Source organism: Falco naumanni, chromosome 3 (assembly GCF_017639655.2).
Source record: "Falco naumanni isolate bFalNau1 chromosome 3, bFalNau1.pat, whole genome shotgun sequence".
Lineage (NCBI taxonomy): Eukaryota > Metazoa > Chordata > Aves > Falconiformes > Falconidae > Falco > Falco naumanni.
The window spans coordinates 90,849,182-90,869,748 of NC_054056.1; the positions used below are offsets into that span (position 1 = coordinate 90,849,182).

The 20,567-nt window shown below is 42.6% G+C and overlaps 1 protein-coding gene across 2 annotated transcripts in view; it reads right to left on the reverse strand.

Annotated features, from left to right (window-relative positions):
* Positions 1–812: 812 nt before the first annotated feature.
* Positions 813–20,567, reverse strand: part of CDH17 (cadherin 17) — a 29,826-nt gene continuing 10,071 nt past the window's right edge. For both annotated transcript variants that reach the window (XM_040588831.1, XM_040588830.1), the window contains 12 exons: positions 19,746–19,945; positions 17,918–18,049; positions 16,890–17,040; positions 15,945–16,160; positions 14,583–14,659; positions 12,920–13,111; positions 11,467–11,711; positions 9,729–9,859; positions 8,322–8,558; positions 6,946–7,062; positions 6,725–6,841; positions 813–1,665 (listed from right to left, as the gene is read on the reverse strand). In XM_040588831.1, the coding sequence (XP_040444765.1) occupies positions 1,556–1,665; positions 6,725–6,841; positions 6,946–7,062; positions 8,322–8,558; positions 9,729–9,859; positions 11,467–11,711; positions 12,920–13,111; positions 14,583–14,659; positions 15,945–16,160; positions 16,890–17,040; positions 17,918–18,049; positions 19,746–19,945 (1,925 nt within the window). In that variant the 3' untranslated portion in view covers positions 813–1,555. The remainder of the gene's footprint in view (positions 1,666–6,724; positions 6,842–6,945; positions 7,063–8,321; positions 8,559–9,728; positions 9,860–11,466; positions 11,712–12,919; positions 13,112–14,582; positions 14,660–15,944; positions 16,161–16,889; positions 17,041–17,917; positions 18,050–19,745; positions 19,946–20,567) is intronic.

Genomic DNA, 20,567 nt, shown 5'->3' on the forward strand with positions numbered 1-20,567 from the left:
ACAAGTACAACGACTCCTGAACTTTGGCTCCTTTATTTATAAAACAATATACTAATCCCGATCCCTGGACACACTGACGTAACTGAATGTCATTCTTTCCAAATATAATGGATTGCATTCCCATCATAAAATAAATACATTCCAGCAGTGAGCCCCACAGCAAATAACAGAGCTCTAACAGCTGGGGAAGCTGGGGTAAGAGGTACAACAATTGGGTTGCATTGCTGAAGCCCAAAAGCAAAGTTTTTTCTGGCAGCATTCTAGGAAAACCTATTATAATGCAATGCTACTAAAAAAGTGCTCTTTTCTTTCTAGTTCTGTGCTGCATGTAAAAGCTATTAAAAAAATCCTGCGTAAACAAACATACTCTTTTCCATATGACCTTTTCTTCAGTGTTTTCAAAAGTATATTGTCTTTTCAGTGTAACACAATATTTGTCAGCTTTTATTTATAGCTTAAAAGAGAAGCCTCCCTCAAATTGTCACCAAAAATGCCCTTCTATAGCCATGCTGTCAGGAGAAAGGCTTTCCTTCTCTGACTGTCACCCTGGGCTTAAATACATTTTACTGAAACCAAGATACAAGTGCCTCCAGCAATCATTGCATCTTGAATCAGTTGGATATGTGTCACTCTGGCTTGAGAGTCATTTTTAATCTGTATTATGCCAAAGTGAGGGTTAAATACAACAGATAACCAAGCAACAATGGTTTGTTCTCATGCACTCTCTCTCTCTCTTTAAAAAAATAAAAAAAAAGCAGGCACTAAAACCTTTAAAGAACTTTTTTATTGTTATCTAATGTGTAGGGGGCAAGAACAATATTTGCAGCAGTATGATAAACAGAACATTACCCAATTCCACATGACTCAGAATGTCTTTTTTAACTCGGAAACTATAATGAAAGGCCACGGTGCTTCACAAACTGGTTATATTCTGTGGATATCAAAAATGAAAAACTGAAATGTCACATTGCTAGTTAGCACAAATTCACTAGCATAATGTAAGCAGGCATGACCCAGGGCAAATTGCAGATTACAGTAAATTTGGAAGCTCCTTTGTTGAGAGTCAGAGATTCCTCCAATTTCATGGGACATCTTCAAATGTAGCACAGGACTTTATTTGCCATTCTGCTAGTCGGTAACTTAGTGAGATGGAAAGATCCAAAGATGTGCAGTTAGACAAAATGTAGTCCTCTGAGAAGTCCATATTTACTTCAGCTGCCAAACAAAGAAGGTCCACACAAAGAAGGTCCAACACAAAAAAGTCCCATGTATACATCCTAGCAGGAGCTCAGCATTTGGTGTTGTCGTGAGTTAACACTTTGGCCAAAGCTGATATTCTTATTAATGGCTGCTGCTGAAGTGTACGTATGTTTTCTGCTTCATGACTGAATAGTATTAGTGAAACATGCTATTTTAGTTCACAAAAGTGAAGACAAAACCCTGGGAGCCTGCTTTTGCATGTTTGTATCCTCAGTTTGTGATAGTACACTTCTGGGCTTTGTGAGCTACAAAGCTCAGACCCAAAGGGCATTTTTGTCTCTTGATGAAACAGTCATTAAGCCAGTCTGTTGAGTTCAGACTTATCCCTTACATCTTTCTGATGTCTCTTCTTTTCATTTTTCTGTTTGTGTTTCATCCGAAAAAACACAGTCCCTAAAATTAAACCTGGAAAACAGAGAGCAGTCATCAGTAAAGGGAAGAGAAAACTTTCTGAAAAGGTATTTCAGCAAAGGATGTGACACCCACACTGTAAAATCCATACTGTTTTAACCCTTGAACAGAAGCAAATGGTTTTGTGGAATGACAACATTGGACTGACAACATGTTCATGGACCCCAGGCATTGGTGAGCAGGATCAGATGCCTCACGTCTCAAAAGACTTCCCCCAAAGGAGAACATCTCCTCTAGGATCTGACCAGACGGCAAAGTGTCTTTTTTAGCCCCCCTTCCCTCTGAGCAGTGATCATAGAATCATAGAATCATTTTGGTTGGAAAAGACCTTTAAGATCATCAAGTCCAACCATTAACCCAGCACTGCCAAGTCCACCACTAAACTATGTCCCTAAGCACCACATCTACACGTTTTTTAAACATCCCCAGGGATGGTGATTTCACCATCTCCCTGGGCAGCCTGTTCCAATGCTTGACCACCCTTTTGGTGAAGAAATTTTCCCTAATATCCAATCTAAACAACCTCTGGTGTAACTTGAGAATGTTTCCTCTTATCCTGTCACTTGTTATCTGGGAGAAGAGACTGACCACCAGCTGCCTACAGCCTCCTCTCAGGTAGCTGTAGAGAGAGATAAGGTCCCCCCTGAGTCTTCTTTTCTCCAGACTAGACAACCTCAGTTCCCTCAGCCACTCCTTGTAAGACTTGTTCTCTAGGTTTGTCATATTTGCCTTGAAATGTAGTCCTTGGGTGTTTTTTTCCCAATGGAATGACAATTCTGTCACAGCAAATTAATAGCTTTTATAGCTTTTTATAGATTTAGAATTTTTTATAGAATTTCATAAATTAAATAGAGATTAATAACAGCAAAATTTTTCTTTGGGAACATCCTTGGTATCTGTTAGGAATAGCTGATGGACCCCAGAGATTTATGCACCTACGGCTTAGAATAGCTAAGATTTTCTTCTGGCCTGGATTAGAAGAGTTTATACCCTTTATCATCACTTGTCGTACTCAGTCTAAGGCAGGGGATCTCAAACTACAGCCCACAGGCTGGATACGGCCCCCCAGGGTCCTCAATCCGGCCCCCGGTATTTACAGACCCCCCTGCCCCCCCCCGCCGGGGGTTTGGGGGGGAAACCAAGCAGCCGCAGATTGGAAACCAAGAAGCCTGCCACTTCATCTGCGCGCTGGCCCCCTGGTTAAAAAGTTTGAGGGCCCCTGATCTAAGGTGTCTAGATGTCTTCATATGCATATATTCATATGTATATATACACATCTTATATACATATGCATAGACACATGTATTTGATCTTTTGAAATCCTAATGAGCTTGTTACACTATATTTAAAACTATTTCCTCTTTAGCACTGTTAGATTATCACTTTCCATACCTCTTTGTTCCTTTAGTAAAGTATATAGGAGTGCTCAGCTACTACCCTTGCCCCATTTATTGCTCTGAATATCTTTTCTGTAGTTGTTCTTATTTTACATTCATATTTGCAGTATTTGAGTAATTAATCAAGAAACATAACTAGTATCTGCCATAGGATATTTATTGCCCCACCCTCTTCTCAAGTGGGAGAAATACCTTCCAGGAGAGAGACAGTTTGCCTTAATGAAAGAGTTTCTCCCATCAGAATAGACTGGCTGAAGGTTTGGGGTATATTATCTGTTTTGTTGTATTTTGGTTTCCAGTGTCTATGCTCTGTGTTTCTTTTAAAGAAAGTAAGGCCATAGAGGATCCTTGCTTTTGGGACAAAAGGTGTTGAGGTCTGAGCCAGAATACATTCTGGTGTCAGGCAGGCCCCCAAGAGACAGCTGTTTTTATGGTCGTATCTTCTGAGCTTCAAGGCCAAACTCAACGTTTGTAATCTCCCTAGGTTTCATAAAATCTTTAGATACCTCTCGTTGTTTTTCGTTGCCCATCTCTGATCCCTGTTAAGTTCATCTGAGAGGTTTCCACCTGATTTTACCTTTGCAGTGAGAGAAACTTGCTACTGAAAAAACATGCATACCCATTTCAGGAATTCTTTTAAAAATCCTTTATGAGCTACGTATACTGTGTTTTTTAAGAGTCATAAAGAAGTAGCAACTTTTACTATGCTCTCTGAAGCTGATCAGCTCTCTTGGAATGAAAACACCTTTAGTCATTTATCCAACATGATTTTCACTTAAATGTGACACTATACTAAGTGAGGGATCTGACTAAGGCATTGTGCAGAAATAAGTGATGCGAGAAGCTTGAACAGAGATGATGATGCGGATTGAGGGGTTTCTCTGTCAATCACATGGTCTGAGTATGGCTGAGTATGGCTATGAATTATTTTTACCTCCAAAGACAAACACATATGCATCACATATGCATTGGCACTTTCTCTTGCTTGAGGGGTTTGTGTCTTACAAAAGGAAATCAAGACAACTTTGGTTTTCTCTTTTTAGATACTGAACTTGCTCTTGGGGGCTTGTTCTGTCTTCCTTTAGAATTGAAGTAATGATAGTTTATGTAAGTTCTTGGGTTTTTTTCCCTTTTATTCTCTAATTTAATCCAACTCTTTTGGATATGAGGTCTGTAACGTATATAATTCCTTTTCTTTGATTTTCTCCACGGGTCTTTCACACTTCCCTTGCTAGAGCTGAGTCACAGTTTTCCAGTCTGGCTCTTGTGACCATCACATTCAAAAATCACACAGGACTGAGCGCTGACTTCTTCTTGCTCTTCACTTCCTAGGGGACTGGATCCCATCAACAGTCATCCTTACTACTTTTGTACTTACATTGATAAAGAGAATACTGAAGGAGCTAGAGGATGTTATGGCAGGACCCTTCTCGATCATCTACAAAAGGACAAAAAGTCTTGGGAGTCTGGGGAGGTCCCTGCTGACTGGAAGCTAGCCAATGTTATTCCAATCTACAAAAAGGGCATGAGGGAAGACCCAGGGAACTACAGGCCTGTTAATCTAACCTCAATTCCTAGAAAAATTCTGGAGAAGATCATGCTGGGTACCACTGAAAGGAATTTAAAGAATAATGTAATCATCAGGCACAGTCAACAAGGGTTCACAAAGGAAAAGTCTTGTTTAACTAATTTGATGTCCTCTATGATAAGGTCATCCACCTAGTGGATGAAGGGAAAGATGGAAGATACAGTTTTTCTGGATTTTAGTAAGGCTTTTGACATTGTCCCTCACAGCATCCTTCAGGACCAGTTGTCCAGCTGTTTGGTGAGTGGATTCCTGGTGCGCTGGGCAAAGAGCTGGCTACAGGGCAGGGCTCAAAGGGTTGTTGTGAACGGGGCTACACCTGGCTGGTGACCTGTCAGCAGCGGCGTTCCTGAGGGTTCAGCTCTAGGGCCAGTTCTGTTCAACACAGGTATCACTGATCCGGATGCAGGAGCTGTACGCACCGTTAGCAGGTTCCCTGATGATACCAAGCTGGACAGTGCTGTGACTCACTTGAGGGACAAGAGGCCTTACAGAAGGATCTATGTAGGCTGCAGCATCAGGCAATGATTAATGGGATGAAATTTAACAAATCCAGGTGCCAGATTCTGCACCTGGGGATGGAGTAACGCCAGGCACAAGTAAAGATTGGGAGAGGAGTGGCTGGGGAGCAGCGCTGCAGAAAGGGACCTGGGGGTGCTGGTGACAGCAGGCTCAGGGTGAGTCAGCAGCGTGCCCTGGCAGCCAAGGGTGCTGGGTCACCCTGGGGTGCTGGGACACAGCACAACCAGCGGCCCCAGCGGCGCCTGTCCCTGCGTTCAGTGTCGCTGCGGCCTCACCTTGCGCACTGTGTGCGGTTCTGGGGCCCACAATTTCAGAAGGATGTGAAGGTCCCTGAGCGCCTTCAGAGGAGGGCGACGCAGCTGGTGAGAGGGCTGGAAGGCATGTCCGATGAGGAGCGGGTAAGGGCTTTGGGCTTGTCCAGGTTGGAGAAAAGGAGGCTGAGGGGTGACCTCGCCGCTCTCTATGGCTTCCAGAGGAGGGGAGGTGGAGAGGGAGGTGCTGAGCTCTTCTCCCTGGATCCAGTGACAGCACATGTGGGAATGGTTTAAAACTGCTCCAGGGGAGGTTTAGACTGGACATGAGGAAGCATTTGTTTACTGGGGTGGTCAAACACTGGAACAGGATTCCTAGAGAGGTGGTTGATGCCTCAAGCCTGTCAGTGTTTGAGGCATTTGGACAATGCTGTTAATAGTATGCTTTAACTTTTAGTTGGCCCTGGAGTGGTCAGGCAGTTGGACTGTGATCATTGTAGGGCACTTCCAAATGACGTGTTGTATTCTGTTCTATCCTATCCTATCCTATCCTATCCTATCCTATCCTATCCTATCCTATCCTATCCTATCCTATCCTATCCTATCCTATCCTATCCTATCCTATCCTATCCTATCCTATCCTATCCTATCCTATCCTATCCTACCCTATCCTATTCTAATACTAAAAAAGATTTTGTCTTGTTTTGGAAAAAGTTTTAAATTACTTGTTGAAGTTGCATCAGCTTATGCCTGTAAGAAGAACATAATACTGTTCACTACTGTTTAACAATTAGACTGTAGTTTGTTCATGTAAATGCCAGATTCCCACAGCTCAAAGCAATCCTCCATATGAAAAATGGAAATCTACAAAGATGAAATAGGTAAATAAAACCATAATTGTAAGCTATGGGTATAGGCATTCTAAGCATGACATCCTTGGATGCTTCACTATTTTCCTATAATCTAGAAGCCCAAGACAAGGCTCCAATCCCTTCCTTGACAGGGAAAAGGCAGTAGGTAGCAATGAAATGACAATATGTGACAAGTGCAGCAGTTTCTTCTGTCGCAGCTGCTTGCTGCACTTTGATGCAGAAGCACAGCCAAAGAAAGCTATTCCTATGACTAAAAACTTACAAGTTTGCAGCAAACATTATACACAATCATGAGATCTTCCCCCTTTTGCTCATTCTGCAACATTCATGACATCTTTTCACCCAAGTGCATTAGCATCAGAAATGCAGCAGCACCTTCATCTCTCAGAGACTTGGCTTCATATAAACCAAGAAACAGTGACCTACCAATGACAAGCAGGACCCCAATCAGAATCCCAATTGCCTGGCCGGGACTTGGCCAGAAGTGTTCACGCTGTACTTCGATAAAACATGACTTTTCACTTGAACACTTGCAGATGTTTACTGCAAAAAGAAATGCCATGAGGTTAAGGAGAAGTTTAGTAGTCCGGTTTGGTTATTCATAAATGTAACTTGTCTTGAAATGAATAGCTCTGTGCATAGCATACCTTCAAGATTCACTTTCATTTCCAAAGGTGGTTTTCCATTGTCATTAATTATTACTGGAACATTATACACCTTCTCTTCAAAGTCAACATGTTTTGGGGAGAGGTAAGCATGAGTACCTGTAAGTAGGAAATGGGACATTCATGTCAGCACAAGAAAAAAAAATAGCTCAACATTCATACCAGCTGCAAATGATCCTTTAAGGCTGCTTTGCACATGATGGTAGTTCCTGTTTTCCTGTGTCTTCCCATATCTCATTGGTTTGCAGACATTAAGTCAAAAAGGATGGTCTAAAAGTCGAGTCTGGCCTTCAGCATAATATGGTCATAGCATTTCCTTCCTAATTTCTACAGCTGACCAGATCTGATCTTGGGTAGTGCTACACTGATAGCTTCACATCCAGTTCAAGAATAACCCCCGTACTCATAGAAGCCATAACCAACTTAAATTGTTCCCAAGATAATTTAGTAGGACAGACCATCCTAGCACACGTACACTGACACATCTAAGACTCTACAACTTGGAAAAGTAAGACTGTAAGAGCTGTTGGGACCAGACCAAAGGTCTATCAGCGTCAGTATCTTGTCTCTAGAATAAGTCCAACGTTCATGTGAATCTGCCATTTTATTTTTCTACCAACTCAATTTTGAGACTATGTTCTGCAGTTCTTCACACTTCATTCCTACCCAAATAACTTTGTATAGAAAGTGAACTTTGCCTCCTCATTGCAAATCCATATTTATTGAACTGCACAGATCCTAGCAAAAAAAAAAAACCTTTGGAAAACCAGATATGAACTCCCTTCACTGCAAGAGCTGACCATTGAATCCAACTCCTGAATTTTAAATTATTATTTATCCTTTCAAAACTTGTCCCTTTCACATCATGGTAACCCAACTTTCTCTAGTGGGACATTTCATCAAACATCTTTCAGGAATGCAGACAGGCTCTGTGGGTCAAGCGCTTATCCATGTACTTACTGACCACCTTCAAAGAACTCCAGTTGGTTTGTGAGGCCTGACTTCCCTTTGCACATGAAACGTCAGAAATAGACAGTTTGCAAACTGCTTTATTGATTTAGCCAAAGTCATTTGTATTCATTAAACACACAGTACATTTTATTCTTACATGTTTCTTCTCTCATAATTACTAGTGAAATTTTAGCTTGCAACATACTAGATGTTATCTCTTGAAAAAAATAATGACTTAGATGTACAAAAAAATAAATGCCAAAAAGCATGCAATTTCTCAACAGCCTACTTTTTTTCTTCATGGAATACTGAATATGCAACAGTAGGAATGAAAAGGAATGCCATTTTTTTTATATTTCCCTGAGTACTTAGAGTCCCAAATCATTATAAAAATAGCTTTAACTTACCATTGACTTTTGAGATTTCCCAATTATTTCTTGTATTCATATCATCCGCAAGAGAAAAAGTAAATTTTGGATAATACCACTGTTCATCAGCATCAGCAGCTTGAATGAAAGCTCTCTCTCCTCCACTGAGTGGGTGGCAGAAGAAAGGTGGATAATCCATAGCTAAGTGTGGAGGGTTGTCATTCACATCACTTAAGTGTAGTATCAAGGTTGTTTTGGATTTTTGAGCTGCATTACCTGCAGAGTTTAGCAGAATGCAAAGTTACATGCACATCTTGGACTTACACACTGGCTCATTGTGTTTGCAGCTATTGTATGGGTACACCATCAGGCAGAGAGTGGGAGGTGGTACTCTGTCTGCAGGTTGCAGAGGCGAGGTCTCAGGAGGTCCTGAGGGACTCGTGGCTGTTGCCACCACTTTTTAAAAAGTATGGTTTATTTACCCCCAATTCTTGCTAACTACAGAACACTAGCAAGCGAAAGGAGGCAGATAGACCATCATCTCTCGTAAGCGGTCACATCCATCATATCTGGTAAGCTGTCATATCCGAGATGACTGGTGATCTTTGGAGAACTCTTTTAAGCATGAAACTCCATGGGTTTCCCATCTCTCTTCTATATATAAGAAATGAAGTCAATATTCTGCCTTGGGGCCAAGACAAGGGGCCCAAGGAGAGCTTTCAGAGCCCTGTCATCTCTCCAGCCTGTTCCTGCAGGAACAGCCCCACTCCATCTTGGTGCTCGAGGAAGCACTCTTTTTTTCCTGACATACAAGAACTGCATCTTAACCCATATCCCCCCCAACAGTTGCCAGCATTATTGTTTATCTGTGTTTAAGAAGGGAAATCTAGATTTATATCAGTTATAGTCCAGAGTTTTTAACCCCTATGAAATGTAAGCCACATATGAAATCTCCTCAGACGGACTTTTGAAAGATTCTAATGGCTGGAACTAAGACCCCTGATATATTTCAGACCAACCAGTGTATTAGTTTTATTCATAATAAAATGAAACTCTGTACAAGGTTGCAAGTTACTCTCCAGCTGTTTTCAGGAAGCCTAAATGTACCTACGACAAAGACTAAAAGCTTTACAGCTATAGAGGAAAAAGGTGGCAGAAAATGTTGATGCTGAAAACGCTGAAGAAATTCTGTCGCTGCATGCCATGTGGCTCAAGCAAATATAACGGTGTATGATAGCTAACTTAATGTAAGCTTTTTTCATCCTCATTGCAACAGCAAGATTTCTTTTAAGAAAGCTAAATTCTTAAGAAAATTTTACTTCTAAGGATACATCACATGTTCCTGTACTTTTCATGGGTTTAGTCGTAGGAAGTATGATAATTCCTCATAACGCAGTAAGGGCAAGGGATCCCTCTGTGTGTGTATGGAGCCGTTTCATCACTTACTTAGCTCTGACGCAACAACCTCAACTGTGTACATTTCTTGTTGTTCTCGATCCAAAGTGGAAGCAGTGTATACCTGCCCGGTGGTTGAATCAATCCTCAGCCATTTCCTCACGTCACCTTCTAAGGAGTATCTTTGGAAAGAAAGAGGGGGAAAAAAAATCACATATACAATTACAAATCAGGAAAAACTGCTGACAAAGCAAATACTTCTGTTTTTTTATTTTAGGCTAGCGGCTTGATTACAATTGTGCTCAAAGAGAGAGTTCTTGGAAAAGTCCCAGTACTACAGCCAACCAGGAGAGAGAGACAGAGGAAGGGAGGCCAAAATCGTTGAGGATGATTGTGAGCAGAACCATGGGAACACCACCATTCCTCTAGCCTATGTACTGCAACTCCACCTTCCTCCTGACCGGGAAACCTGAGGCTTTCCCGAGCTCTTGGTCCAAAAGGGCATTCTGTCCCAACCCCACGTCCCTCTCTCCTCTTCGCATCTCCCGTGCCTTGGTTTTGATGAAGGCACAATCCAAAGGCTGGGGGGCAGAGGGAGCATGCAGCCAGGCATCCCTTTTTGGATCATCAAGGGGCCAGGGCCCAGAAGTGGACTACTGTGGCTATCGGCTGCCAGTCTGGAGCAGTTTGTAATTACCATTGGGGCAGCCTTGGAACAGAAAGTGCTTTAAACATCCCCCCATAATTGCTTTTATATTATTGTTTAAAAAAACAACCAAGGTCTTTGGATATTTACTTACACAAATTTAACTATGAACATATGACCCAGTAAAGCACAAGCATTTGCTTGGGTAGATGTGACCTGACCTCCTCATTCAATGTTTTTGTTCTTTCAGTACCCCTTGCATTAAAAAGAGCATGCTGACATGCTTGCACATCTTTTACTTTTTATACTTTTTATTTTATGCCCTTTAACCTATTTTCTAGCAGAAATGTGGTTCATGTATATATGAATTCCTGTCATCTGTCTCTATCATCATCCCCCAGAGGTTCTGGACTATGTGGCTCATTTTCAAACCAGTTTGACAGAAGGCCAAACATCCTAAGTTCCCAAAAGTTAGGGGAAAGTAGAAAGCCAGATGAGAAACCTCTGGGAATAAAAATCCACAGGAGGCCTAACAGTCATATTCTGCAACTCCATTAACTACTTGGTGTTTTGCTGGATTTTAGTTAAATTTCAAGGATTGTTTGTTTTGGGTTGATCTGTTCAGCATCCCAGCTGGGAATCATGCAGCAGGAGCCACAAATAATTCTATCCAACTCTACTGTGTAAGGTACATTTATACCATGCAGCACAGCACTGTGCAGAGAACCGTGAGCTGGCAGAGACTCAAGGTGACTTGATCATACAACATGGTGTTGGTAGTGTATGCTTCATTCATTTATTAAAGGTAATGGAAACACTGGTATTCTCAGACCGGCTCTGCCTTTTTCCTGGAGACATTTATTGTCCTTCCTCCCTTTTAGTTTCCTGGTTCAAGGGCCCTGCTGGTGTATGCTTGTCACAGCACAGAGAGAAAGCTGGCTAGAAAGGCACTGCCCAGCAGTCTGCTGCAGGTGGGTCACTGGCCACCATCCCACCGCACCTCTACCTTCTACCAGGATATAAGACTTTTGTATAAAAATACTTCCTGCATGCCAAATATTGGGTGTGTTTTCCTTGTACCTCTTTTAGAACAATTTTCTAAATCCTAAATTCAATAAATAAATCACGGTCACTCTCTTTTACCGTACAGTATCCCCCTCAGGATCATAGGCCTCCACCGTTATGATCAGAGTATTGACAGGAACATCTTCAGACACTTCTTTATTGTAAACTGTCTTGTGGAAAACAGGCGGTTCGTCCACGTTTGATACAAAAACTTTAAAAATGGCAAGGGAGCTCGAGTTGTACTGCACGCCTGGCACCAGCGGTTCAGGGTTTGTGGCATTGATCACCAGGTTGTATACTGGAGCTGCTTCAAAATCAAGAGCCTGGATAAATTAGAAAGAAGAAGTGCTTTAAGCAATGGCCCCACTGCCACGGGGAGCTCCCATGGGAAACTACAAAGTCCCCTTCTTCTTAAGGAGGAAATTGCATCCCAGATACAGATGAAATAAGGGAGAGCTGTCAGAAGCAAAATGACAGTAGGAACAGTCAATTTAAATGAAACCTCGTGCCCATTCTGAGGCCTCCTCAGCAACTGCATTTCCTAATAATATTGCCACCTGCCTGACTAAGTTCAATAACTATACCATGTTTATAGCAACAGTTTTTGTAGCTCTGAACGAGAAGGCCTAGGGTAACCTCCAGGTGACAAAAGTCATGCAAGGGTTGTTACACCACAGAGTTTCTTACAGTTGCCTCCTTGGGAAAAAACAATGCCAAGGCTGAGCCTGAAGATGGTCCACCAAATGCCTTTTGGCCTGGCTGGTGGCAGGTGAACTGGAGGCAAACAACATGTCATCCCTTGGAAAATGTCCTGGATCTGTAATTCAAGTGCGTTCAAGAAGGCTGATTTCAAAGGGAGAGCACTTTTGCCATTGAAATTCATGGGTGCAGAAGTTTTCCTTATATTCCTGCCTCCAGCATTCAACATACGGGATGTATCACCCATCACAGCCCATGCTGACCTTGGTTTTGACATAGTTAACGTTTGCCTCAGCAGGAACAAACTGCCTCTCCATCCTGACACTGAGACATGCTGGTCTCACTTCTACCTCCCATTGCAAGAGGCACCAACAGTCCAGAACACCAGCAGGAAAAGGATCTGCCCTGTGACAGCCCACCACCATGACCACAGCCCATGGAAGCATTTAGCTGTCTTTCTGTTTTCCAGAAATGCTGCTGCAAAATCACTCAAAGCCACTTTTTTTTCTTTATGGTGCAAAAAGACCTGTTTCACCAACCAGAGCCTGCCCTTCTGAGAAGGGGCCAGCAGCAGAGCCAGCTGCTGGTGGTGGAGGGTGAGTAGGGGACAGCAAGGGCAGGAGGCTAGGTGTGCCTGAGCCCTGCACAGGCATGGTGCTTGAGCCCAAGAGTGAGGCCTCCTGCAGTAAGCAGCATGCTTAGGGTGTCCTCATCCCTGCCACCAGCCAACCCCCACCCCCCAAGTCATCACTAGGGCAGTTACTGTTTATGACAAATATATACATATACATAGATACAGTTATAAAGGAGAAGAATAAACCCATCTATTCACCTTATTAATCTTGACGAAGCCTCGGTTTGTTTCAGGATCTGTCTCTATGATGAACGTGTTGTTTGGATCTCCTTCCTTCATTTGGTAAATGATGTAGGAGCTCCCTGTGGCAGGCTCGTCTCTATCAGTAGCTTGGATTTCCAATATCACTGTTCCTACTGGGATATTTTCTGCAACATTCACGTGGTGATACTGAGGAGAGAGAGATGGTTGAAACACGACACACCAAGCACCATCTGCAGTTAAAAACTTGAGCACTACAACAAGCTTGTGACCCACAGGCACAGATGTATTTTAACCCACAGCAGCCTTGTAGGGGAGGGAATTAGTGCGTGTGCTTCACAGCAGAGACGTAACCAGGTTAAAAGAGATGTACAAAAACATTAGCGAAGTGCCTTGCAGCAATACTTGTGAGCTACCTCACTGCCCAGGGGAACCTAGAGCTGCAAGATGGGCACTAGAGCCTCTGCGAAGCTCGTATATCCCCCTTTTTAGCCATACATTTATCAAAGGTGATGGCATCTCTGTCAGTGGGCAAGCTACTACTACACCAATAGTCCCAAACCATTACCTCCTCTGCTGAAACCACTCTCCGCGTTCATGCAATACAGCAGTAGGTACAGTACAGCTCCTCTGCATCCAGTGAGCACCCTAACCACTACCGTTAAATATTTAACTGTTCCATGCAGCACAGGCCTTTGCCACATTAGCAGCCCAGCTCCATTTACTCTGCCTGATGTGTTCCCCGGTTCAGCAGTCTCATCTTGAGACCAGGTCCTGGACTGAGACCTTGAGGTGAGAAAGTCAACAGCCTGCTATGTAGGCACCTAGTCTGCATATGCCTAAGCTCTCGCCACCATCAACAGAGAGCTGGGCCATGCAGTCAGCAAAGCCCAAGACTTTCCTCAAGAGACAGCTTCCTCAAGAGGACACCTCCACCTGCTGGATCAGACAGGTCTCCCGAGCCCACCGCCTACATTGCCTACAGGTATGGTGGGAACTTAGACACCTAAATGCAGACGTTCCAGCCACTGCAGTGTCTGCAGGGAGGCTTGGGCCAGCAGGCAGGAGTCACAGAAGGTCTGCAGATCTCTCTGACAGATGCCAGCACCACCACCAGAGGAAAATGCAACAGCCTGACACCCGTTTTAGAACCAAGGGCCAGCAGGTGTGCATTTGGGCATGGGTCACTGAACCACTGTTTCTGGTTAAAGCAAATAGGGCCTTTGATCTCCATTCACCTTCTGGCTTTCCTGGATACATGAATATTGTGTTGGGAAGGGAACTTGGGAGATGTTAGCTTTTTTCCATTTAGCTATTTTAATTAATTTTAAAGCCTTTTCTTACTCCTTTCCCTCCAGAACTCTACATTTCTGAATAAACTGCTTTAATACAATCATTCCCTTCTGTACACATAGTTTCCCACTGAGCAAATTACCTTCTATTTCAGAATTAACTATGTCAGTCTCACTGTTCACCCTTCACTGTCTAGATAGAGTTTATATGCAGGCTTTGAAACAATATATTGCCTTTATTTTCTCTAGTGGATTGCTCTGTTACTTGTGCTGTAAATGGTTTGTTTCCCATTGACATTCTATAGACATACGTTCAGACATTTCTCAAATGTTATTGAGACATCAAAAATGAAATTAAAAGTACTCACATCTGATACTTCAAAGATGGGAATCTGATCATTGATGTCGATGACGTGTATTTGCACATCACAGATCGTTTGGAATACTGCATGGAAAGGGAACAAACAACGTCAAGGCAACCCTTCTGCCAAAAATAACTTTCCTCCAAAAGGGTTCACTATGAGCAAAAGTGAGCTGCCGAATTGCCCAATCCAAGCAAAGTCCTGCTGTTGTAAGACGTACTTAATTTCCAATATTTCTAGTCAGTGACAACCTCATTCTCTATCTTGCTATTCACCTTCCCAATTCCTTCAGCATTGTCTCATCCCGTTTCATTTAATTTCCCTAATTTTTTTTTAACCATATTCCTTTACCAGGATGATGATAGCTATGAATTGCTTCTACTTGCCTTCTTAATATCACTTTTGCATGTCAAAAAGTAAGTTCCAGGTTGTTATGTTACCATGTCCTCTTGGTGGGCTGTTAGGCAGCACTCTCATTATTACAGTTACAGACAGACTTGAACTTCAGATCTCAGTGCTAGCTGGTCAGGGACACCCATAGCCATGGGGGTTTGTGATTTTAGAAGCATACTCTGTCTGGTCATGTGCTATTTGTACGTAGCTGAGTTTTAGTGGTTTACAGATGTGCTTCATGAGCTGAAAGTTAAGGAATATTCCAAACAAAACTGTTTGGATGGAATTCAAATAAGTATCCAAAATGAATTGGATTTGGTTTTTGTATCATCTGCCTAAGCGATGCTATTTCATTTACAGAAATGCCACATTGCTTTCTTTACATGCCAGTTCCTCCACCCACAAGTTTTGCCTGACTATAAGGTCTCCAGCATAAAGCTTTAAGCTTTAGCATGGAGTTTGATTTCCTTTCCATTCAGTTAACCACAAAGGACTCCTGGGAATTTACATAACGGACAAGATTCTTTTTGAAGATTAATTTCAGCTCTTAATCCTTTAAAATAAGTTATCTGGACTCTGAGCAGCTGTGTTTAATTTCTTGATTTTTTTCAGTAAGTCCCTTTGAAAGATTTTGGGGAAAAACCACAATCATATCTTCTCTTTTTTTTTGTTTTTTTTCTTTTCTTTTTTTTCCCCTGTGGAAGGAAATCTTTTACTGGAGTACTTGTTAACAAGCTTCCCAATTTAGCTATGCTCTGCCCTAGAGCTGGTTTCCTTCCATACTTGCATTATGAATCACGATTAACCTCCCTGCATCTCGAGAACAAGGCAGTACCACACCAGAGCGAGCCAGCTCTCAGTGCTGCTGCCCATCCAGTGAATCCTCCAGGTCTCCCCTCACCCCTTGGACACTGAGCACAGGGGATGTCAGTGTGAGCAAAGTTATTCCAATGTGTAACAGCAGTTGTTACATACCAGCATCTGTCACCAGCACCTTCAAAGAATAGTTGGATGCAATGCGCTTGTTTAATGAACGGCTAGTTAAGTGCAAAACCCCAGTGTCTTGCTGAATAAAGAACAGATTACTTGCAGGAGCATCAGGAACCTGACTTGCAATTTTGAACTGCAGACGAGAGTTAAGAGTGTTCTCCTCATCCATGTCCGTTGCCAGCAGAGTGCCAATATTACTCCCTGTAGCAGAGGACAGACCAGAGTCAGTAAGATCATGCAGTGGTCCTGTTTCTCCACAGAGATACACACTGACAGCAGTGATAACATTGCAAAGGGTAGAGGGGCAACAAAAATACAGCTGTGTGGAAAACACTGCAATGGGCACAATCATTTGACTTTTGGGAGTTCTTCCTCTAGCATCCCAACAGCTGCTTTGGGCTTGGGGAAGTCCATAAGGACTGGGCTACTTGTTTTGATCAGAAGAAATGACTAACAACAGACACTTCAGCCTTGGAGCTTTATAACTGATGTGAAGATTTAGGAACAGGTTTCAGTAATGGTCCATTGAAGTCAAAGGCATGATGCTGGTGGAGCATCTGGAACACGGAAAATGGGCTCATGCCACTTTTAGAGCAGTATTTCTTGTATTAGTAATAAAAAGGGTGTTTTTCTTTTTATGTTTTAAGCATTTGTCCAGAACTGTGGTTGTGGGAAAATGCAATTTTATGTTTTAAATGGAACAGCATTTTGTAAGTTGGGGTCTTGAGTCTGTCCTTCTTAGGTTATTGAAATCCTTTCCACATGAATTACTGAAGTGAAAACAACAGGCCTGTTTGCACAGGAAAACATTTCTCCAGCAGAGCCACATTTTACCCTTTGGATCAGAATTTCTAGCTTTATTTGCACTCAGCTTGAAACAATAACTGGATTAGAATGATGTGTATGAATGAGTAGAAGCTGTTTTCTTACCTTCACCTTCATTTTCTTGAACTTCAATTACAGTGAGGGGTTGCTGGCACACAGGGGGATTGTCATTAATGTCTTCCACAATAACAGAAACACGCAGAGGCTTGTCCACCAGCTCTCCCTGCTTATCTTTTGTGACCACAAAGAAATCATACTGCAATAAGAATATTGAGGTTAGGTGTTTTGAATGTCCACTGTGACAATGTTTTGCATTTATATGTGCAACTGTGGGAGCATTCCATGCAAATGAAATATCCTCTCATATGTTTCTTCAGTATTTTCACTCTGTTTAATTCAGAACTCTTCCATCACCCCTTAGTGCCTGAGGTCTGAGTTCTCAAAAGAATTAAGTCCTGAATACTTCACTTGCACTGTGAACTTGCTCTCACAAAAATTCAAGAAAAGTAGGAATATGTCATTTTTGTCACCTTGCAAATTCATCTGTCACATACAGAGATAGGATTCCTCCAGCATATCTGATCTCTGGCCTATTCCGTGCACAAATTTCCTCCAAGAGTGGAAGGGGACAGAGGGTTTTCTGTCTAAAAGACCCCCAGATGGGGAACTTCAGGGTAACTATAGTTGCAACTGTAAGTTAAACTCTGCTTCTGCTATGGAGAGATCCCTGAGGCCCCTGGGATCTGGAGCAGATCTGAAACATCCAAATCTGCTGCCCTCCACAGAAGCCACTGCCTACCTCTTGCTCATGCACCTACAGTCCTGCCATGGCTGGTCCATGTTGTACACTATATATACACTGTGGGCAGTGATTGCTACTGCCAGACCCGTGGAGAAATGTAGGGTACCAAGCTGAAAGCTGTTTACAATGTAGTAGATGAATGGGCTTTCATATCTATCAAGTCATTCCCAAACAAAAATGACAAGGAACAAAGCTTTTATTTCTTTTTTTTTTTTTTTTTTTTTTTTCCCCTCTGTCCTTTCCAGTGAGCTTTCTTGTATTTACTTTCTCACCAATAATCAGCTTCCTGCTGTGGCCTCTCCCATCAGTCAGGTTTTATGTGTTTACTTACAGTATCCTTTTCTTCCCTGTCCAATGGTTCGGTCACATAAATAACACCATTCTGATCGACTGAAAATGGGAGCCTGCGCAGCTTTTCTCTTTCAAAAAGGTCATAAATTACATCTGGCTCATTTGACTGCACCTAAAACCATAAAAATAAGTCAGGATAGGAAGTCAGAAGTGTAGACTGAGGTTTAACAGGGATCATTTTGGGACCACAAACAGAAAAGGTTACATTCCTGTTAGCTTCATAAACCAGAAAATTAACAATTTGTCAGGCTCTTGGGATGAGTTGCAGAAAAAAAGACTGATTATCCACCTCTGCTCTCCGAATTGTGATGAAGCCACTTCACCTCAGTTTCTCCAGCTGTCCAGGTGGGCTGCAACACTTACTTTTTTATGGAAGGGTTTTGAGATGTGGAGCTAAATGGTGATACATATATCTATTAGGTGATAACAATATGTATTTGAATGTCTTAGCATGAGTTTATTCCATCTCCTTAGACTGTCTATTCCTGCCTGTTGTTTTGGTTTATCTAATTCGGGGATGTGGAACAACAAAACAAATACCCAGTACCTATGCACATATGTGTGTGCATGCTCTTTACATACATCAAAGTCTGTGATGAAGGATCTTTAGTGGAGGATATTTAAAATAAAATGCAGTGAACAGGCTGCCAAATTAATGAAGGAGTCAGTATTACTGTTTATGTTTTATACTATATAGCAGCAACTGCATTTCATTTTCTCCTAGGCAGACTCGACATGTCATTGGCTGCCACATGAAATTTATATACAAGTGATCCCAGAATGGGGACACCACTGCAGATTACTTTTTATTCCACCTGCTGCCACTGAGGCCAGTAGGAATAGCACCAAGTCAGTTACTCTTGCAAACAGGATCCAAGGAATCCTGACATGTCCAAAGGATGATGGCATTGGGAGTGTCAATGCCAAGGCATTTTTCAAAGTCAAATATTTCTAAAAGGCTGCTGGCCTTTTAGTTAATATCTACAGATGTATACTTTGCCATGGGTCTGCAGTTATCAGCAAAATATTTTGCATTTGCACTATGACAAAGGAATACCGTGGGAATGCAGAATGCTGAAGGAGGGCATTTCATTCCTTCCCATGTATTTCTGATATAGCAGGTGTGCTGCATCACACAAAACTGGTCACAGCAGATGTCCCTGAGTGCAGGGGACTGCTCACAGCAGGGTTGCAGTGGAGTTGGTCCCCTGCCAGGCTCTTCTGTGGATGGAAGAAGCTAACCTCAAAATAGCCTTCAACAGGTTAGCTCTTGGTTCCTCCAAAGCCTGGAAGGCCCATGGTGTTAAAGCAAGGGTAAGAGTGCTCAGAGAAACCCACTGGGAGAGAAGAGCGCACCCAACTGCCATGTGTCTGTCTCAGAGCCCCTTTGGGTGTCTCAGGGGCTTTATCTTCCATATTGTGCCAAGCAGGCTTCTAAAGCACCTTTTTCTTCCAGTCATTATGCTGTAACAAGATTCCCTGAATGTTTCCTCTGTCTATGGGATATTCTCACACACAGGCAGTGCCAACAGCCTCTCCAAACTGACAGCCAAAGTCCAGTCACTCTAGCATTTGTATTGACTGTGTCTCAGTCACCTTCAGACCATTAACTTTCATACTAAAAGTAAGTTAATGAGACCTGCACTAAAGATCATTTCCAAAGGATACCATATAAAAAATAACTAGGAGATGCCAAAGTCCTTCTGAAGAGCCTGGCATTGAATACAGTGGGGACACCCGAGTTAGCTGGGAGAAAAAGACTCCGTGGCACCAAGAAGAGATGCAGGGAGTGTGACCAAGGACCTTACCTGGCTGATATTGACAGGGTGGACCTGGGTTGAATTTTCTTGGATGTGGATGATGGGGGGAGCTTTCCACAGGCTCTCCTTCACAGTGATGATCACATCAGCACTGCTGGTGAAAGCATTCATTGTCATTCCTGCCATGTCCTTCACAGTGACGACAAGCGTGAAGGTGTCCTGCTTTTGAGGATCTAAGTAATGAGAGCCTACAGACAAAGGAAAGAGCCAAGTGAAAGGACGCAGAGGCTACGGAGATGGTTATCTGCCCATTGCCTCCTACATGCACTATGCTGCTTCATCTGCTCCAAATGCTCCCTAAAAAGGCCTCTGTGCCAAATCTCAGCAAGCCAAATCTTTGGCTTCTCTGAACAGTGCAGCACAACGTCATATGGATGTAATCATATGAGACCTCTGTGCTGTGGTCTCATGTTGTGCAGATGCATCATTGAACAGCCCTCACTCCAGTTAGGCAGTTGTTCAGCCCAGCAGAAGAGATGGGTTTTATAAATCATTGCAGTTAGGTTGAGATCATCATGGCAGATGAGTTTTCTTTTCATGTTACTGCTTTTGGATTTCTAGGTTTCTAGGAAGACAATTAATCCCAAGATCCCAGCTCAGCGTAGTCCTGAGGGCCAGAGGATCTACCTCTGTTCTCAATGTACTTTTAGATGCCAATCTCCATTTCTGCTAATTCCCTTGAATTTGGTGGGACACAAAGTTCCCCAAAACCTCGGTGGAATATGTTCCACAGACCATGTTTATTCAGAAATTAACATTAGAGCTGTGTTATTGTTTTGTTCCTATGTACACTCAGGGACTCACGGTTGC